Here is a 20,332-nt window from a genome sequence, read left to right as displayed (position 1 = left end):
AGAGTATTTGTTTTCTTCAGATATATACCCAGGTGTAGAATAGCTGGATCATATGGTAGCTCTGTTTTTAGTTTATCGAGGAACTGCCATACTGTTTCCTACAATGTCTGCACCAATTTACATTCCCTTCAACAGTGTACGAGGGCTTCCTTTTCTCCACACCCTCACCAATGTTTGTTATTTACAGTCTTTTTGATGACAGCCATTCTGACAGGTTTGAGGTGATATTCTGGTTTTGGTTTGCATTTCTCTGATGATTAGCAATGTTGAGCATCTAAAAATTAAGTGTACTGTTTATAATCTGATTTTATTCCTTGTCAGAACATTTTTTCCAGTAAATGAATGTATATGTTTGAATCTTTCTACATGGTGAATGAGAGATCTGATAAGTTTTTCACAACAGTAAAACATGTCAATTATAGACAGCTTCTGACCCTATGTTGTTTCTCTCTCTTCTGTAGATTCTCAGCGGGAATTCAACAGTAGGCCAGGAACAGGATATGTACCTGTGGAGTTTTGGAAAAAAACTGGTATGTCTGTCTGCTTATAGGTCACATGTACTCACTAATTTATATGAGTGTAGAGCACATATTTGGGGGAAAGGTGGTTTTCTCACAACTTCCTCTTCAAAAGCTCTAGGCTCCTGCCTCTCCCCCTTCAGCTTGTCCCACCTTCTGGACTGCCTGTCATGTTACTTGCTGATTAAGAATTTGGAATGACTCCCTACAATCCATCCAAGTCCTTATCACCCCCTTCTACTGGGAGGTGTTAAGTAACCGACTCTTCCTTCCCTATTTATATGCCCTGTTTCTGGGTGTATAGCTTAATTCGTTTCTGCCTGTTCCCGTCACTGTGTTCTCACGCTCCCACATTTGATTTATTCTGCTCTTCCTTTCATCTTCACTGTCTTTAGCTGCATCACGACTGTTCTTGGTAGGTGTCATTTTCTACAAGAATAAGGGAGGGTAGGAACTGCTTGTTAAGACAGGGGATTACACTAATCTCATATCCCTAATATTACCTTATCCAATACTAGCCTTCTTTTCCTTCTTGCCTCCCTTTCTCAGTGAAATTTTTGTAGTCCAATATACAGTTTTTGGTTTTCTTCCTAAGATAAAATTTATTTCTACAAAAAAGTTAATACCAGTTGATATCAAGACCATAATATAAACAGATGGACAAAAGATAGGAACACACACCTCATGAGAAAAACAAATTAACCATATTGCAAAATGTTTATTCTCACTGACAATCAGGAAAGTACAAGGTAATGCAACCCTGACCAATTATCCCCCAAAGTCTTTAACACCTAATTACTGACAAAATTTTAGAGGACCCTGTTAATGACACTAAATAATTCATCAGAGATTTATATATGAAATTATTAAGTGTTACCAACCATGAACACATGGAAATTTTGAAATCATTTTTCACTGGCATGCTTTTGAATCTTAAAAGGGAATGATCCAGGGACTTCCTTCGTGGTCCAGTGGTTAAGTTAAGCTTCTGCTGCAGCGGGGGCACGGGTTTGATCCTGGGTTGGGGAACTAAGATCCTGCATGCCACACGGCACGGCCAAAAAAATAAAAATAAATTTAAAAAATAATAATAAAAGGGAATGATCCAGATTTAGGCATGCAAATTGTTAAAAAAGCAGCAGTATGTAAAAAGACACTGTTTTTAGTGTATTCTTGGAGCAAGGGAGAGGCAGCCCAGGAAATGCCCACATATCCATGAATGGTTATATGAATTTTATAGTGTGGCACCACAACAGAATATTATCTTACCATTAAAAATAATTTGGAAAACTACATAGCGCCTCGGAAAAATCTCTGCAGTTGGAAATGGGGATGTGTATATTATACTACCAAGAAGTAGAATTGTGGGAAACGAAGTTAGTAATTGTAAAGGTAGAGTGAAAAATTACCATGCGCAAGATCTCTTTGATAACTAGTGATTTTCTACTTGAGAGGTAACCTTTGGTTAACTATGGTTAAGAGCCTACCTTTGGCGTGGGCCAGCTAAATTTGAGTGCCTGTTCTGTGACAGTGCCATCTGTGACCTTAGATGACCTTCAGCAAGGTAGATTTCCAAACTGTGATTCTTACTGATTCATCTTTAAACTGAGAAGGTAAAATACACTTAGGAGCATTTCTATGTTGGCTCAATAAGAGACACTCAACAGCTACCTGGGAAATTAAAAGAGGTCTATGAAAGGTAGCTGTGGTGGGCCACAGTGGACCTGCGTGGACACCAAGAGTAAAGTAGTGGAGTCAGTGTCTGATCAGCTCAGCATCATCCTTGACCTTTAGGGTGAAAACTTGCTTTTCTTGGCTGGAGCGATATGATGGAAAGTTCTAGGATGGCAACACTGTGTCTAGACCTCTTTTGAGCCTAGGCCATGTGCAAGAGCCAAGCAGTAAGGGAGTTTCCTGAGGCTTCTGAGTTGTCCAGTTTTGTGGACTCAGAAGGGAGGTCATTCACACTGGGACTTAGGACTGAAGCTCAAATGCATAGCATATGTCATTTGGAGTGTACATCCTATGAAACCAAGCAGGGCAGTGGTGCTGGGAGGAACTGATCAGGAATCAAGTGGGGTGATGGCAACTGGACAGGGCTTTGGAGGCCCAGGGCACCTAGCAGCCCAGAACTGTATCTTCAGGCAACATTTCTCTACTGAGTTCAGTCTCACATACCTAACTGCCTCCTGGTCATTTGTACCTGGATGCACCTCAACATTCTCACTTGCCTTCACATCAGCATTTTGCTTACTGTCTGTTTCATTGCGTAGCAGTTCCATTCTTCGCCTTTACCTCCACCTCCAGACCCTTAGATGTACCAGCTCATTCTATCTCATCACCTTTTCTGTGCCACTTGCTTCTGCCTAAATTCAGAGTCTCTTTTTATCAGCCAGATTATTGCCCCAACCTCTCAGTTGGTATCTCTGTCTTCAGTCTTTTCTCCGTGCATAGAACCCTTTAGGGTTTCACATTTGCTTTAGAAGAAAGGGCAAATTCCTTAGCGGGGAATGCAAGACTTTCTAAAAATTCATTTCCACCTACCATCTCAACCAAGACACATATTCCTGATCCTCCTCTGCCACTTATAGAGCTGACCACTTTTCCCCTTGAAACTGTTGTCTCTTATACTGACATGTATCTTGGCACCTCAGCCACCTTTATACTTGATCACAGTTGTGAGAATATAGATACATCTTAGTCACCGAGGTCTCCCCAGCCCCTAGCATGAATGGACAAGTGAGGATAAGAATAAAAGTGAATGCTGTCATAAGTTCAACCCTGTGTATTTTTAGAAAAGTCGTCAGATTTCACCTCTGTCCCTTCTTAGAAATGATGTGGAGTGGGAGGGGAAAGATTTCTCGGCCAGTTGATTTTACTGTCACTTTCTTCTAGAAGAAGCTGTGAATAAGGTGAAAATTCAGGCCATGTCAGAAGTACAGAAAGCCGTTGCTGAGGCAGAGCAAAAAGCCTTTGAAGTGATTGCTACCGAGAGAGCTCGGATGGAGCAGACAATAGCGGATGTCAAACGGCAGGCCGCAGAGGACGCCTTTCTCGTCATAAATGAGCAAGAAGAGTCGACGGAGGTCAGAGCACTATTGGGCTGCGGGCTGGGGCTGGGGCGGCTGGAGTGACCAAGCCCACTGCTTCCCTCTCAAGTGCTGGGTAGTAAGGGCCAACAGTCCGCTCTTGAGCTAGATGATTATGATTTTTATTCAGTACCAGAGAGGTTTGTTTCTCAATTATTATATTCTTGTATATTGGCTCATTATATTGGTTTAAGTTTTGAAAACTCACCCTAAAGACAGTTTGCGGACTTGCGTGACCACGAGGACCACCACTGCCTGAGTGGGCCTGCTGTGTGCCAGGTACAGAGCGAAGTGTGTATGTGATCTTTGTGGTCCTCACAGTGACCCTGTGAGGTGTGGGTGTTGTTGGAGTCCAGTTTTACAAATGAGGAGACTGGGGCTCAGGGAATTTGACGTAATCCCACATCGCTGAAGCCAGAGTAGAAAGGAGATGCAGGGTCCTGTAGCATCAGATCTGTTTACAGAAAGGATAGTCCTTTCATGGATTGAAGTGACAGATCGGGCAGGCCTGCCTGACTGCCTACGGCCCCAGGATGTGGTGATGCTTCTATACAGGACACTCTTGTACCATAATGAGGACAGCAAACTGAAAAGAAAAGGCATGTGACAAAAACATAACAGTCCTTTCGAATGTAATGAGCTTTTTCTGTAACTTTCATTTTAGTCACTTTTCAGCTTTAAGACAAACTTTAAGTCCTGAAACAAGCCTGTTTCTGTAAGTAGATAGAGCCCATCTAGTCTTTGGGATATTCTCTTGAAGTTATAAAGAACTGAGATTTTTTTGTTGGTTTGTTTTTTTTGTTTTGTTTTGTTTTTTTTGCGGTACGTGGGCCTCTCACTGTTGTGGCCTCTCCCGTTGTGGAGCACAGGCTCCTGACGCGCAGGCTCAGCGGCCGTGGCTCACGGGTGCAGCTGCTCCGCGGCATATGGGATCTTCCCGGACCGGGGCACGAACCCATGTCCCCTGCATCGGCAGGCGGACTCTCAACCACTGCGCCACCAGGGAAGCCCGGTTTGTTTTTTAAATGACAGAAATTTTATTTTCTCATCCTCTTTAAATGATCTTTTTCAGTGTTACAGTGTTAAGCATGGCAATGTGAAGATGAAAATGCCTAAATATCATGTTGCCATTCACAGAGGATGTGGAAAAAGTCCTTATTGTAGCACTCGCAACTGAATTGTGAGAAAATATTTCCTTTAACTCTCCCCTTTTCCTTCTCCCCTCCTACTTTTTTCTGTTGTGTATTTAATTCCTTATCTATAGCCATCCGTATCAATACCTATATTTGTCCATATTTATCTACTTTTATATCTATGTTTATCTTTAACTATGTGTTTCTCCGAAGAAAGAATGTAACATTTTGGCTAAGAGTGTGAGTTCTGGATCTGGATTGCATGGTTTGAATCCCAGCTCTCCATTTATAGCATTGTGCTTTAAAGGAGCTAGAATTTTAAGCAATGCACAAAGAGGCTTACAGGTGAGGCACACACCAGCATCCATCCCAGCAAACTTCCTTCCAAAACAGGGGCAGGATAGCAGGGCCTAAGCTCTGAGTAATTTTGTGTTGGACCAGAAGAGCTGATTTCCTTCCATTTCATTCAGAAAGTTCTACTTGACATCTAGAGGTATCCCTGGAGTTTTTCATCCATCCTGTGAGAGGTGGTTTGGTATAGCGGAAGGAGCCCAGGAGCCCTAAGTGCTAGTCCCACCCAGTTCCCCTCACACTGGCAGCATACCCTTCAGGAGTCAGTCTCCTTCTCTGTATAGTGGGTGTGTAGCAGCCCCTGTCCTGCTGGTCTTACACTTTTTAGGAAGATATAATTAGATCATGGTTGTGGAAGTGGTTTTGTTTTTTTTTTTAATCAATTTATTTATTTTATTTATTTATTTTTGGCTGTGTTGGGTCTTCGTTGCTGCGTGCGCTTTCTCTAGTTGCGGCGAGCGGGGGCTACTCTTTGTTGCAGTGCATGGGCTTCTCATTGCGGTGGCTTCTCTCGTTGCGGAGCACAGGCTGTAGGCACGCAGGCTATAGTAGTTGCGGCACGCGGGCTCAGTAGTTGTGGCTCGTGGGCTCCAGAGCACAGGCTCAGTAGTTGTGGTGCACGGGCCCAGTTGCTCTGCGACATGTGGGATCTTCCTGGTCCAGGGATCGAACCTGTGTCCCCTGCACTGGCAGGCGGATTCTCAACCACTGCGCCACCAGGGAAGCCCCTGTGGAAGTGTTTTTAAACTGCAATGCACTGTTTAGACAGAAGGGATTTTGTTATGTTGTTTACGACATAGGTGTGTAAGCTGTGGCAGCTCTTGCTCTTGCAGAACAGCTGCCTCCTTTGAGGCCAGACTGAAGCATCTCCCCTGGAATGCCTCAGGTAGAGGGATGAAGTGAGAGGTCCCCTTCTGTCCCCAGCCTGGATTTCCTGGCGAACATAATGGACTAGCAGTTGACCATAAGATAGGAATCATTTCTCCTTTAGGCCAGGTTTGAAATAAGGTCAGGGAGCTCTGGGATGGGTCCCAAGGATTTTGACAAGTCCCGGGTCATTCTGATACAGGTGTTCCCTGGGCCACTTTGAGTAATAACTGGCATAGACTGATGGCCCATGCTTGACAAAGGAAATTCTGGAATCCCATCTCTGACTTCCTTGGCCAGTAACTCAGAAGGTTCATAACCTTACCCATTAATTACAAAGCCCTTTTTGGCCACATGCATTGCTCCAGCTTTGACAAATGCTGATTTGAAGGGTGACTACCACAATAAACCTTTTGTCATGTTTCTTGGCAAAAAGGCTTTTGGTGAAATCAGGGAAAAGCCACAGAGACAGGGAATGTAAAGTGTCCTTTTCACCCTGGCTTCTCTGACCCTAACCACATTGTTCCTGCATTTCTATGATCCCACCTCTGTGGGAGGCTGTTAATCTTGTTTTATTGTATCCCATCAATCATGTAATAAATATTTTAAATGTAACGGTGGCCAAGGTGAAAGCACCATTGGTTTAATACTGTGCCCCAGTTTGAGATGTTCTTGCAGACTTGGACAGAGGGAGTAGAGGCCAATGTTTCCACAGCAGCCCCATGAAGGCAACTGAGTTCTTCCCCACAAGCAATAATGTTCTACCAAAGCATTGTTTGGAGTCAGCCTATCAGGCTCCAAAGTATGAAATTCTCTGGAATGCAGTTTGCTTGGGGATCTTTAATGATCCTCAGAATTACTTCTGTCCCATCTTGGTCCTCCAGTGTTGGTGTTGGCAAGGTTGGGGCAGTCCTTAGAGTGTATTTCCTGAGAAGCCTGTTGTGTTAGAAGGGAATCTGCAGTCCCTTTCTAAGGCTTTTTGAAACTAAACTTGTACCTTGGGTATAGTGGAGCCAGGCGGTCTGGGTTCCAGGCTTTGCATAACCACGTGATCATTTTATAACCTCAGACAAGTCCCTGCCTGCTGGCCCTCAGTGTCCCACCTGTACAATGCAAGAGGTGGGCAAGGTGGCCTCAGGTCCTTCTTGGCCCTTATCAGTTGTTTTGCACTTGCGCAAGTGTTCTGATTTCATTGGGAACAGTATCTGTCTTCTCTGAGTGTCAGGCCAGGCCTCGTGATTGGCTTCTGCCATTCTGGAGAACTTGCAGGGGAGAGGGCAGCTGGCTGACTGATCAAGTCCTTCCTGACACCTAAGAAGAAAGCCTTGTTTTCCTGATAGCTTCACCTGACCAATGCCATAAGGCTTTTCTCTTATAAGTGGGTCATGGAGACCTCAAGTGCAGAACACTCATGTGTCACTAGTGAAGTCCTCACAGGAGCCTACAGGGAGGAAAGTACCAAGGGGCAGGTGCTGGGAGCTTTCCTCTAGGAAAGTGCAAAGAATAGTAGGAAAACTCCCTGGAGTAGACCTCAGGGCCTTAGGTTCTAAGGTATTGCAGGGGGCTCCTACAGACAAGCCAGAAAGATTCCCATGATCCTCAGCCCACCTCTGATGGAGATGCATCACTGAAAGGAGAATGAGCACAGAGAGAGAAGCACAGCTTCCCACCCTCCTGGTCACTCACCCAGGTCCTCTGGCAGGTGACTTTTTTAAAGATCAGGTGTTGTCAGTGAACACAACAAAGGTCATTTCTTCATTGGGAAGGGCAAGGAAGAAAACTGTCTAAGCACCTGTGTGGTCTTGGAATAGATAGCTATAATGGGGGAACCCTGGGACAGAATTTGGTTTGGCCGTTGAGGATTAAAATGTGAGTCAAAACCATGAATTGATGCCTTTAGCAGGACTTCCAGCTGCCCTACAATGTCTTCACATACCCCTCATCTCACTGTCCCATCAGCCCAGGATAGGTAGTTTTCCTGTTGTACAGATGAAGGAAACTCAGAACACAGATAACAGTAGAGGCAGGGCAAGCACAGGTGCGCGTGGCTCCAAAGTCCACTCTCTCCCCACACGGCCCCACCTGCTGTTTTACAGTGCAGGTGACAAGTTATGACAAGCCTGCCCCCCAGGACCCTAGCAGCTAACGGATGCCTGTGTCTTGCAGAACTGCTGGAACTGTGGCCGCAAAGCCAGTGAGACCTGCAGTGGCTGCAATATCGCACGATACTGCGGCTCTTTCTGCCAGCATAAGGATTGGGAGCGCCACCACCGCCTCTGTGGCCAGAACCTGCACGGCCAGAGTCCTCACAGCCAGAGCCGGCCACTGCTTCCTGGAGGGAGGGGCTCCTCAGCCCGGTCCGCCGACTGCAGTGTGCCAAGTCCAGCCCTGGACAAGACCTCGGCAACCACCTCGCGCTCCTCAACACCTGCCTCTGTGACAGCCATCGACACCAGCGGACTCTGAGCCCCAGACTCGCTTCCCCCTGATGACCTCACAGCACGACAGACTCTGCACAGGAGGTTGGCTGCTTGAACCAGTGCAAGTAGCTGTCGGGTCATCATCAAGAGAAGTGGAGGCAGGAAGACTTCAAGCCCCGGCAAACACTGCTCCCCAGCCTCTCCACACACTTGCCCCAGTTCCCCGTCTGTGTCCTTGGGGGAAGTCATGTGCACACAGGCAGCTGGCTGGAGCTGCCTCCTCCACGGCTTCCTGGTTTGTTCCTCTCCCAGCTGAAGCTGGGGTGGCCGGCCACTTTTCTGTGTAGCCCGCCAGCTCCCCTCCCTGCCTCGTGAGGCAGCAGACTGTCGAATGAACCCTGCCAGGCTGGAGGCAGCTCACCCCATGTGCTGTCCCCTACTCCATCGTCCTCCCATGGCAGAGGCCTGGAGACTGATAGCAAGCCGGGAGGAGGCCTCTCTCCCAAAGGGAGTTCCCCTTGCCCCTAACAGCTCCTTGAGCCCACCCTCAGCAGGTGCCACTGATTGGTCCCGTGGGGACTTGGGCAGGCCAAAAGCAGCACTCAGGACTCCCTCCTCGACCCTGCTGTTCAGACTTAAGATTCCCAGAAACCACAGGAAAGAAGTCACCATTTCAGTAAAAAGAACCCATAATAAAAAATAAAACTTCACCAAGCATCACAGATCATTTTGGACAAGATTTTCTAACCTGGCTGGCTATTTTAGTTTGGGACCCATTTTTTTTTTTCTCTTATTTGATTTTGCTTATGCAGAAAATAGTTTTCAGCGCATGGATTGGTCTGAGGGAGAATGAGACTCAATTGTGGATAGTCTGTTCCCTCTGAGCATGTTTGCCAAACTAATATCACATTATTGAATGGATCATCTATTGGAAATGCAGAACGTTTTGTCACCACTTGGCTCTTTGCACAGTTGTCTTGTTCTGTGTCCTTTTATCTCAGACCACGCATGTCCAGGTCCCTGCGTGGATCTTCTTCCCGTGGTCTCTATTTGGCACCTCTGAAGCCGTAGTTGACCCACAGGATGCGATGTGGTGTGGCTACGACTTGCCTCACCAATCAAGGCCTGGTCACTTCTGAGCAACCCTTTTGGACCTGAAGGAATTCTTCAAACCTTGTCATTATGTCCTATATCAATTTATTATTGGGCATACAATCTGTTTCCCTTCTCTTGTTTTGTTGGTACCTGCCCTCTTTGAGCTAAGAAAAGTTCTGTGAATTGTGACCACCATTTGAGAGAGCCTGACCAATTTTTCTTCCTGTCTTCAGGGAGTTTTCCAGCTGCTTACCTAGCTCTCCGAACATGACATCACCTATAGTCCCTTTAAAACGTTAGGAACTGCCACACACGTTCTTCCCTGTCATTCAAGTTTTATTGGGAGCCCAAGGACTTTGACCCTCCCCCACTCCACCTCCAAGCCTTCAGCGCCCTCTTGCGGCAAGGTCCCGCTGGCCCTGGAAAGCTCAGCTTTAGATGGCCAATTTCTGTGCATTGGCCAGAGTGAATTGAAAGCTCTCAGTAAGGTATCAGCATAGGTAACGTTGTCCTTACATATAGGTGTATCTTACTTTAAGAACTTTAAGTCCCTAATTTACCTTACCCAAGGATTTTCTGTCTTAAAAGAAACTCAGAATAAGGCACCTTTAGAATACCTGGATTTCTGCTACATAAAGTAAGACATCCCCAGAGAAAGAATAACAGAATAGTTACTTTATTGTGGAACTCCTTAAGCTGTAGCAGTCGGGGTGTCCTGACTAACAGAGATGAAATCAGAACCCCAGACAGGAGTTGCCTACATTTCCCTGAGATATAGGATGTCCCCTGAGAGGAGGTTGCTGAGCCTGTAAACCTGTTGCAGCAAGAGGGTGTCTCGTGGTGTCCGCTGGGTCTGTCCTCAGCTCCCTTTTTCATTGGCAAGTTGGATGAACGCCTAGGCATGTTCTTTAAGCCTTCAGTGGCCACAGGACTAGCCAGGGTAGCTCAGGTTTTTTCGGGTTGGAATAAAGAGCCAAAACCAACCGAATACTGTTCGTCAGGGCTCGATGTCAAGCTCTACAGGTAAGGTTTAGGATTAGTGTGCAGGTAGGTCCTAGCTGACTTTTGTGGAGTGTGGTTCCAATGACAGCTTAAATTTCAGAAGTTTTGTAATGCTATTCTAAACGGCTTTGCTCATGTGCTACCCAGAGGCCAAGCTGAAAGGCAGTGTTCCATACTACAGTTCAGATCTCAGGCCTTTTGCTGTATTAATTTTGGTCAGTTTCACACATAGGTTGCTAGGGCATCTGTCCAAGACTTCCTATTTAAATGTAAACAGTCCCTTTCTCCACCTCCCGGTCTTCTGAAATTCTCCAGCTCTCTGGTTAGGAGGAGAAGGGACACTATTTTGGGATGGGGTGAGGGGACTGGAGGGCAGGGGTGAGTCCAGGTTCCCCACTTGGTTTCCCGTGTCTGCTGATAACCACTCCAGCTGCCAGGTTGAGGGTGCAGATTCAGGCTTCCCCCTTTCATTTAATTAGATTTAAAATAATAGACTGCTTAGAGGATCAACCTTTATAGTTTGAGGGGACAAAAAAAGACATAGTGGTGGTACTGAAGGTATTGTCAGGGTAGTCATAGGCTCTTCAATATTATCCTGGAAACCAAAAGCAGATGTGACACGTGATGGGACATCATTGTCCTCTCCCCGGTGAGGAGAGGTTGCAGGAGCCAGAGAAGACCAGAAGTGGCCAACATGGGAGCTGTCTTTAAATGTTCTGAGGGAAGCTTGAGGGCTGGATCCCCAGAATTTCAATCATCCTTTGGGGCCACACTGCCTGCACCAGGCCTGACTCCATCCAGTGGTGAGAACAGACTCAGGTTAGTTCTACCTGCTCAGGAATAGGCAGCCCTCCTCCTGAGCTGTGAGCACCCCACTTGGGAGCATCCTTAGCAGATCTGCTCAGGCACAGTCATGCGACCCTGAGGTCACAGCAAGTGCATCTTCTCTTAGACAGTGCCGAGTCAGGTATGTCTCTCAGTGGATCTAAGACTGGAAACAAGACCCATCTCCCCAGCATGGGTCAATGCCTGGCATCGGCTGCAGTGGGCCCTCTGCAGTGTGGATGACCTTTGTACATCTGGGCCAGTTGGTCCACCAGGAGCTCCTCACTTCTTGGTGTCAACATGAGCATCTTCAGCTTCTAGACAGCAAATCTACACTTTACTTTGTACAGCCTTGTCCCAAAGTCAGATTGATCCCCAGTGCTGTCACCTGCTTGCAAAGGGTAGGCCTTGTTATGGGTAGTTCCAGAAGATATCTCAGCAAGTGGGCTTGAAGTTTCAACAACACAATTGGAATTGTGTGGTCGTGAGTTCTTCGGGATGAAAGCATAAATGATGACCAGGTGGCTGTTTGTCTTGGAAATTGTAGATGGGATTATGGATTGAGTAAATCATTTAAAATAGAACTCATCTTGGAGGCTTTCTTCAGCACTGGTTTCCAGGCTCCCAGGTCAATAGACCAAGCCAAGTTTCTTAGTTTTTTTTTTTTTTTTTTAAGCTATTTACAAAGAACTAGGTGGTGGCAGGTTTGAACCAAATGTAAGAAAAGCTAGAGAGACCTGGACTGTTCCAGCATTGGCCAGCCGGCCAGCTGTCAGGAAGGAGTCCTGCCTGGGGTGGAGTGGGGTGTGGTACTGGGTGAGCTGTTGAATTGGGCCCTTCCAACTCTGTAGTTATTGTGAAACCAAAATGTTGACTACCTGCCTCTTTGCCCACGTGCATTGACATGCTCAATTCCAAAGATGATGGTGCAGGCGACCTTTTCCATCGTGAGCCAGGAGAAGGTTGAGGCCTGAGGGCGGACCTTGCATCCACCCTTTGCCTCCACAGCCCCAGAGGTGGAGCTTCCCCTGCTACCCCATCTGGTTAGACCCACAGCTGCCCAGTGTACACTCATTGATCCTTATACCAAATAGGACATGCGCAGCTGGAAGCTGGCAGGGACAGCGCCGTCCCGGCACTGGAGTTGGCAAGAGAGAAGCAGCAATAAGCATTAGGCGAATGGCTGAAAGTGCCGTTTGGCTAAGAGGCTTTCGAAGTTCCTGATGAGGCTACAAAAGCTCCGTCCATAAAAGAAAGCCAATAATGTAAATAAATCAAACACTAAGCTTCCGAGCGTGGCTTTCTAAGGGGGATGATGAATGTGAAACCACCCACGGGATGCGGTAGATTCGGTTTTTCTGTGCTTTGTCATTCTACTCTGATAGGAACTTTTGTTACTTAACTCTGTGCATAACTTATTTAATGTACTGTATAAATGAACCAAAACTGTTAAATATGTATTTAGTTTGTTCTACTTAAAGTAGTCAATAAAAAGGCTATATTCCTTTTCTGACTCAAGCTGGAATGGGACTAGGAGGGAAGGTGGTGCGTGTAGTTCTGTAAGACGTCCTGCCGGCAGGCTTCTGCGTCCCCTCTGCCTTGTTCCTCGATCTTCAGAGATGGGGTGGGGCTCCACTGGTTCTTGCTATGGCTTGAGAGCACCCAGCGGAATGAACGCAGGAGGTACTGCTAAGAAGGCGGTTCCAGCTTCTGGACCTCTGGGAAGCCAAGTGCCAACAACAGCTACAGATAACTCCCAAATCCTTGTTAACTCTTCACCATTAAGTGATCTTTTAATGAGGAAAATACAACCACAGAAAGTTTGAAAAATAGAGTAGTGGATCTGTAGGTACTTTTTTCTAATAACTCTTATGTTATTTCCTTAAACGTTTTTAACATACCTGGACTTGGGAATATTCATTCATTTCCTTTTTATACTGAGGCTAAATCATAAGCTCACTGTTGCCTTCTCATTTATTTGCTTAATGATTGTGTGATTTAATCAAGGCCATAATTTTCTGTTGTTTGTTTTGCTGTGCCATGCAGCTTGTGGGATCTTAGTTCCCCAACCAGGGATTGAACCCGGGCCCTCAGCAGTGAAATCCCGGAGTCCTAACCACTGGACGGCAAGGGAATTCTCTCAAGGCCATAATTTAACTGTTCACCTCCTGTTGGGCAGTTGGATTGCTTTCAAATTTTCCCTAACATACTGAAGTGAACATCTTCCTTAGCATGATTTATTTCTTTGGGATAATTTTCCAAAGTGGGATTTCTAGAACTGAACATTTCTTGGATCCTTGAAACCTGTGTTCAAACTGCTTTCCCTGAAAGCCCCCCAGCTTGCTGTTCCTCCGACAGGACCTAAGTAGTACTTGCATGGCTCTGAGGTGGTCTGACCGGCTGTGATGTAACACAGGTTGCTGCAGGCACACCTGTGTGTACCTGTACATATGAAGTCTTGGGTTATCAGTCCAGTTTCCTAACCAGTGACCTGAGGCCTCACTTCCCAAGGACCTGGCCCCAGCCTCACTCCTGTCACCCGAATGCCCATCTCTGGCCCTAGAACTACTTCTGAGCAGCCTTGCGCCAGAGGCTTGTTGGCACCATCTGCTTCACAGGCCCCCAAAATGCAAAGGGAAGGGTTGGTTACTAGATCTTAGGGTAGGGAGGAGGATGACCTTGGCCTTGGCCCTAGAAGGCAAGGTGTGGGTTTAGCTGTTTCGTGCAGATGGTGCCGACTGCCAGTTTTTCTCAACAGCTGCCCGGTGCTGCAGTCCACCACTCAGCAATTACAGGATCTCAAGCCTCGTGACTGTCAGTCTAGCACAAAAGCACATTTGGTAGACAAGTCAACAATCCACAGTCTGCCTTAGCCCTGGAAAAATGATCCCAGGGACTTGGGATAATATAGTAAAATACCATGTTAAATTTGCTATATAAATAGGCTGAAAATTTTGCCATTATCATAAAACACCTGGATGCCAGATAAATTCTAATTAATTGACTTTTTTTGCTGAGGTCACAGATGAGAAAGTTTAGGAAATCCCCAAGGGACAAAAAAAAGAGTAAGCCGAAACCACAAAGGTAGTTGGGTACAGTAGAGGAAAACTGCTGTTTGGGGGCAAAAGAAATTCCAAGAAGTCAAGAGCTGGAGGGATTAACTGCCTCTAGGGGGACCTGTGGCACTAAGCTTTGAGCCTGTACAAAATAGAGAAACAAAACGGGGACCTCTCCATAAAGCCAGGACACTGGCTTTGGCCTCAGTGAAAAGGCAAGCAGGGAAAATTGACCTGTCTGCAAAGGGAACTGAGCAGAGAACATCTCTCTGGCCCTGCTGGAAGAAAGAGAAAACCTGACCAGAGACTACTTTATGTCTGCTGTCTCCTGGAGCTGAGGTTCAGATTCTCATTACTCCAGAGGTCAAAGAATCCCTGGACTGAGAAATTAAGATGATTCCAGGCTCGTATCTCCTGGTATCGGGCAGAAGCAAAAATGCAAATCCTCCAGAGAAAAATATTATAATCATATTATTACATATCAACCAAGTATAAATTGTCCAAGATAGTTACTAAAGTTCATGTCCAAGCAAATGAGCCACTATGAGCAACAGTCAGCAGGAACAAAAAATTAACTCAGCTCTCATCAACTCAGGTTTGACCCACAGCCGCCCAGGAGAAGAGGCTGCCCCAGCAGTGCCCAGGCTCTCCCGGCAGGTGCGATGCTTCAGCAGATCTGTGCTCAGGCCATTCATCAAGCCTGTGAGGCCACCATCAAACCTGTGTTCAGATATATGGTATCAAAGGTCGCTATGCCACAGCTCTTTATTCTGCTGCATCTAAACAGAATAAACTGGAGCAAGTAGCAAAAGAATTGTTGAGAGTAGCGCAAATCTTGAAGGAACCTGAAATGGCTGCTTCCATTATGAATCCCTATGTAAAGTGTTACATTGAGGTGAAAAGCCTAAATGACATGACAGCAAAAGAGAGGTTTTCTCAGGACTTCCCTGGCGGTTCAGTGGTTAGAACGCCACGCTTTCACTGCCAAGGAACTGGGTTCGATCCCTGGTCGGGGAACTCAGATCTCCAAAGCCGTACACGGCACAGCCAAAAAAAAAAAAAAGGTTTTCTCCCCTCACATCCGGTTGGATCAATTTGCTTGCTGAAAATGGTCGCTTGAACAATACCCCTGGAGCCATAGTTCTGACTTTTCTACTATGATGAGTGTCCAGAGTGGAGAAGTACCTTGCAGTCACCACTGTACTTCCTTTAGATGAAGCTACTCTTGCTGAATTAAAAACGGCCCTGAAGAGCTTTCTAAGTAAAGGCCAAGTGTTGAAACTGGAAGTTAAGATTGAGCCATTAATCATGGGTGGAATGATTGTCCGTACTAGAGAGAAGTATGTCTTCAAAAACCAAGATTCAGAAGCTGAGCAAAGCAATGCAGATTTTCTAAGTGTTGCTTTTCTGTCAGTGAAAATTCTTAAACTTGGAGCAATAATAAAATGCTTCCCGAACAGGAAAAAAAATTTGATTTAGACCCCTGGGACTTCAATACTGTTATTATCAGACACAGAATATAAAATAACTATGAAACCTCTAAAAGTGCTGGAAAAAAATTAGCAAAAAGTAAGAGACTAAGGCAGATTTGAAGATAGAATTCTGGAAATTACAATCATTGAAATAGTGCACTATTGAATGGCAGATTAGATGAATCAAAATGAGTGAAGCATTACTGTATGAGAAGGAGATGGAAAAAAAAAAGAGTTGTTCCTTTTGGAAGGCAGTTTTCGAGGGAAGAGCCCTTTCAAATTTTACCAAGAAGGCAGTCAAAAAACTTACTGACTCAGTATAAAGGGAAATAATTGGCCTGAGATGATACAGTCTCAGAATGATACATGCATCGATCTGAACTCATCCTGCCCGTCTGTGCTTGTTTCTGCTGCTGGAATTTCAAGGTAGTGAGTTGGATGTATCCCGTCCTCCACATCCGCTCTCCCAAGACCATCGGGGAACCAGCAACAAACCACCCCCCATTCTCCAGGGCGGCTTCATTGCCTGGTGCCAGCCGCCCTCTTGTGGACAGAATCAGACCTGCTACCTCTGCTGCCTCCATCCACAAGCCAGATTCCCATCCAGAGTGCACACCCCAGCACCTTTTGCCTTCCCCTTTGCACCAGCCTTTTCTGAGGCTGCCTATCTGCCCCATGAATTCAACTGACTTTCTCTGGGTGCCTCCTAGGGAGTTGCAGAAATGATGAGTACTCAGCACCCGCACCACCTACCTTCCAAGGGCTGAGCTCTGAAAAGCCCACATCAGATCCACCCTCCACCTCGTGCTGTGCTTCCATGGCTCTTCTTGCTGCCCTGTCTGCCATCCTGCAGCCCCAGGGCTTGGCCTCACTCCCTCCTTTGTTAAAGCTGCCACCGTCCTCCAGCGTTTCCATTACCAGAGTATGCCTGAAATTTTACTCAGCGATGTTCACGTTTGACGGCAAGTAGCTCTTGGTACCAGACATAGTAGATCCAGTTGTGTGATTCAGAGCAAGCACTTGCTTGCTGAGCTTCTGGTTCTTCATGTGTAAATTGGGGATGCTAATGGTGCCTACACCACTGGGCTGTTCTGAGGTGAAATGTGATCATATGGGAGTCACCCTTAGCATAGGGCTTAGCACCCAGGAAGCCCCTGTAAACAGAGGCTGCTATCACAACCTGCTTTTCTTTCTCTCTGCCAATATGTGATGTCCTTGAGGACTCACCTTTGTCCCAGCATCCCGCTGGGAACCTGATGCCTTCCTCAAGTAGTATTTGTTTTGAGAATAACTTTTTTTTTTTTTTTGGCCACACGGCGTGGTATGAGGGACCTTAGCTCCCCGACCAGGGACCGAACCCATGCCCCCTGCAGTGGGAGCGCAGAGTCCTAACCACCAGACCGCCAGGGAATTCCTGAGAATAACTTCTTGAAGGCCTTTTGTTTTGACCCATCAGGGTCTGTGTTAAGGGGATTTGGTGTGCATATTTCTCTCTGAGAGCTGGAGGGCAGTGGCAGCCACCTAGACTGTTGCTGACTCTCCAGCACCTGGCTTGGCACTGACCCAGTCCCTAGGACAGGTTTTGATGTATGCAGGTGAGTCACCAGCACAGGTGGGAGGAAGGTGAGGAGGCAGGTGCAGGGAATGGGTGAAGGGGTAGAGGTGGCAGCTGGCAGAAGGAGTCAGGATCTCCCAGCTTCAGTACTCTGCCTGTCCTTGACCTGGGTGCTGTCACCAGCCCTGGACGTTTTGCCATCCCCAGCACCTGGCACAAAGCAGGTGCCCAGTGGTTGTTTTCTTGTTTCTGTTTTGTTTTTTTTTTTTGGATTTATTTATTTTTGGCTGCGTCGGATCTTCATTGCTGCATGCGGGCTTCCTCTAGTTGTGGCGAGCAGGGGCTACTCTTAGTTGCAGTGCGCAGGCTTCTCATTGCGGTGGCTTCTCTTGTTGAGGAGCACGGGCTCTAGGCACATGGTCAGTAGTTGTGGCTCGCAGGTTCTAGAGTGCAGGCTCAGTAGTTATGGCACACGGGCTTAGTTGCCCCGCAGCACGTGGGATCTTCCCTGACCAGGGCTCGAACCCATGTCCCCAGCATTGGCAGGCAGATTCTTAACCACTGTGCCACCAGGGAAGTCCTAAGGAGGCAATTCTAGAGTGGATGGGGTAGAGGATGCGAGGGAACAAAGTTCTAAAGGGGAGTTGCAAACCTAGGGACTGAGATTGCAAATAGCCCAGCTCAGCTGGATTGTTTTAGGGGGATGAGGCTGCACATAATGCGAGTGGGTATTGATTGCTAAGGGCCTTGAATGCCAAGTCAAGAAATCAAACTTGACCTTGGTGCTAAAGGTAGGGGGGTGCCATTGAAGGGTCTTAGCCAGAGGAGTATGGTCACCACGTGATGTTTTGAAAACCCCTTCTTTCTGTTCCTTTATGGGGAATGGACTGTTGCGGGGTGGAGTACAGAAGGGAAGCCCAGTGAAGAGGCTGCCATAGTCTTTCAGGCCAGAGATGATGGTGGCCAAGACCTGGGAGCCTGGGGGGATGGCAGCATGGAAATGAATGTGGGCTTGCGAGAGATAGGTAGACACACCAAAAACCTGGGGCCCTCAGTACCCCCATAGCCCCAGCTCAGAACTTTGTTCTCCCTGTAGCTGTAACTCCAGGCTCCTGTCTGCAGTCCAGCTCCACACCTGCCCACAGCACTCCCCTGTCTGGCAACCCCCCGCCTCCCCGTTACCTGCAAGACATCATTCGAACTCCCTCTGGCCTGGCCTCCCCACTCACCTCCAATCCCTTACACTCTGCAGTTCCTCCTTCTGCTCCCTTTGTCTGCAACATTCTCCCTGCTTGTCTGCCCCTCACATCTGTCTGGAGACTGCTACACTATTCTTTCACAGCTCAAACCCAACATCACCATCTCCAAGAGGCCTTCCCCAACCCTGTAGGACTGACACTCTCCCCTCCACGTGCAGGGCCCTCCCTGGCACCTCCAAGCCTTCAGCAAGGAAGGGAAGATGCAGCCCATCTTAAAAAAAAAACAAAAAACAAAAAACTGTTAACTTTCAGAACACCCTTGCAGGGTGAGATGAGACAGGCAAAGGGTGGCACCCACTTAAGAGGTGTCAGCTTGGGCTTCCCTGGTGGCGGCAGTGGTTGAGAGTCCGCCTGCCGATGCAGGGGACACGGGTTCGTGCCTCGGACCGGGAGGATCCCACATGCTGCGGAGCGGGTGGGCCCGTGAGCCATAGCCGCTGAGCCTGCGCGTCCGGAGCCTGTGCTCCGCAGCGGGAGAGGCCACAACAGTGAGAGGCCCGCGTACCGCAAAAAAACAAAGATGTGTCAGCTTGAGCTTAAGAATTTCAGCATCTTTGTTCAAAGAAGGCAATGGGAAGTTTTTTAGTTTTGAGGGTTTGCTGTTGGTACTGTTTTCATAAAGGAAACAGAACGGAAGGAATTAGAACACAGGACAGAAAGCAGGATTATTTCCTCCTGGATGGCCTTCTTCTCTAGCAAAGACATACTGACACCTCCTCCAGCTGCCCAGACCTGAGAGACTCAGGTGCCGGCAGCACTTTCTAGGAACTGCCGGGACTCTAGGAAGTGGGGTGCAGCCTGGTGCAGTGCTGGCCGAGGAGCCCCCAGGGACCCCCGTGCTGGTTCTCTGGCCTGGGTGGCTAGGCCAGTGGGAGCAGCCCTGTCTGTCCCTGCCAAGTCTGAACTCCTACAGGGGTCACTGGGGAGAAACCTCCCAAACTAGGACATCTACCCTGAGCTGCCTTCCTGGCCAAGCCTCAGGGCCCAGCCACGACCTGGCGCCACCAGGGCAGTCAAGCACATTGGGGAAATGTCACTCAGCCCACGGGCCAGTCACCCCTTAAAACCTACCACAGCTTCCTCAAGACCAAGTGCCTTTGAGGCCCTGCTGCCTCCCCGCCTTGGCCTCAGCCCGCCTCTGGGCTTCCTTCAGTTCTGAGGCAAGCTCTCCTCCCGCTCAGAGCCTGAACCTGTGCATTTCTTCTGCCTAAAAACTCCTGACCCCAACACCCTCCAGACGAGGTCAGAGGCCAGCCTCTGCTCTTGTGCCACGTGCCTCCCCTTTAGAGCCCGCATCCTGTGTAGCCACCTCTCGCCTCCCTCCGTGTTGGTCACCTCCCTCCATGCCCCAAGTCCCTTCCGCCAGGATGGCTCACAGGAGGCTCCACCAGTAGCTGGCAGCACCGACTCAGCCATTGTTCTCCTGGAACTGCCCTATGGCTCTGTCAGGTGGTAGGGGTGGTGACAAATCCAGCCTGGAAGGGCGGGGGAGGTTCTGTCTGGGGACAGGTCTTCTCACAGGGATCGGCCATGCTGTTTGGGACCCTGAGAGGGCTCTGTGGCCCGTCCCCAGCTCCATGCCACACCCTGTTGGCAAACGAAGGGCGGGTGAAGCTAGAACCCCCAGGATTTGGGGTGGATTAAGGCAGAGCCCATGTCCATTCTCCTTTCCCAGGAACGACCCTAGAAC

The 20,332-nt window shown here is 47.7% G+C and overlaps 1 protein-coding gene and 1 pseudogene across 2 annotated transcripts in view; both read left to right on the top strand.

The window, feature by feature from the left end:
- CBFA2T2 (CBFA2/RUNX1 partner transcriptional co-repressor 2) overlaps nucleotides 1–12,807 on the top strand; it is a 170,817-nt gene extending 158,010 nt beyond the window's left edge. Inside the window, exons 9-11 of one of the 2 annotated variants that reach the window (XM_027078590.1) lie at nucleotides 462–530; nucleotides 3,417–3,604; nucleotides 8,125–12,807. In XM_027078590.1, coding sequence (XP_026934391.1) covers nucleotides 462–530; nucleotides 3,417–3,604; nucleotides 8,125–8,424 — 557 coding nt within the window. In that variant the 3' untranslated portion in view covers nucleotides 8,425–12,807. Of the gene's footprint in view, nucleotides 1–461; nucleotides 531–3,413; nucleotides 3,605–8,124 lie in introns of both variants that reach the window. The other variant, XM_027078589.1, reaches the window with a different exon arrangement.
- Nucleotides 12,808–14,812: 2,005 nt separating this feature from the next.
- LOC113605319 (ATP synthase subunit O, mitochondrial-like) lies at nucleotides 14,813–15,752 on the top strand (annotated as a pseudogene).
- The last annotated feature ends 4,580 nt before the right edge of the window (nucleotides 15,753–20,332 follow it).

This window comes from Aethalodelphis obliquidens, unplaced genomic scaffold (genome assembly GCF_003676395.1).
Source record: "Aethalodelphis obliquidens isolate GAN/ISIS:26980383/991018 unplaced genomic scaffold, ASM367639v1 scaffold42, whole genome shotgun sequence".
In the NCBI taxonomy this organism is placed as follows: domain Eukaryota; kingdom Metazoa; phylum Chordata; class Mammalia; order Artiodactyla; family Delphinidae; genus Aethalodelphis; species Aethalodelphis obliquidens.
The sequence above is the reverse complement of the archived record's forward strand: the minus strand, read 5'-3'. Positions and strand labels throughout refer to the sequence as shown.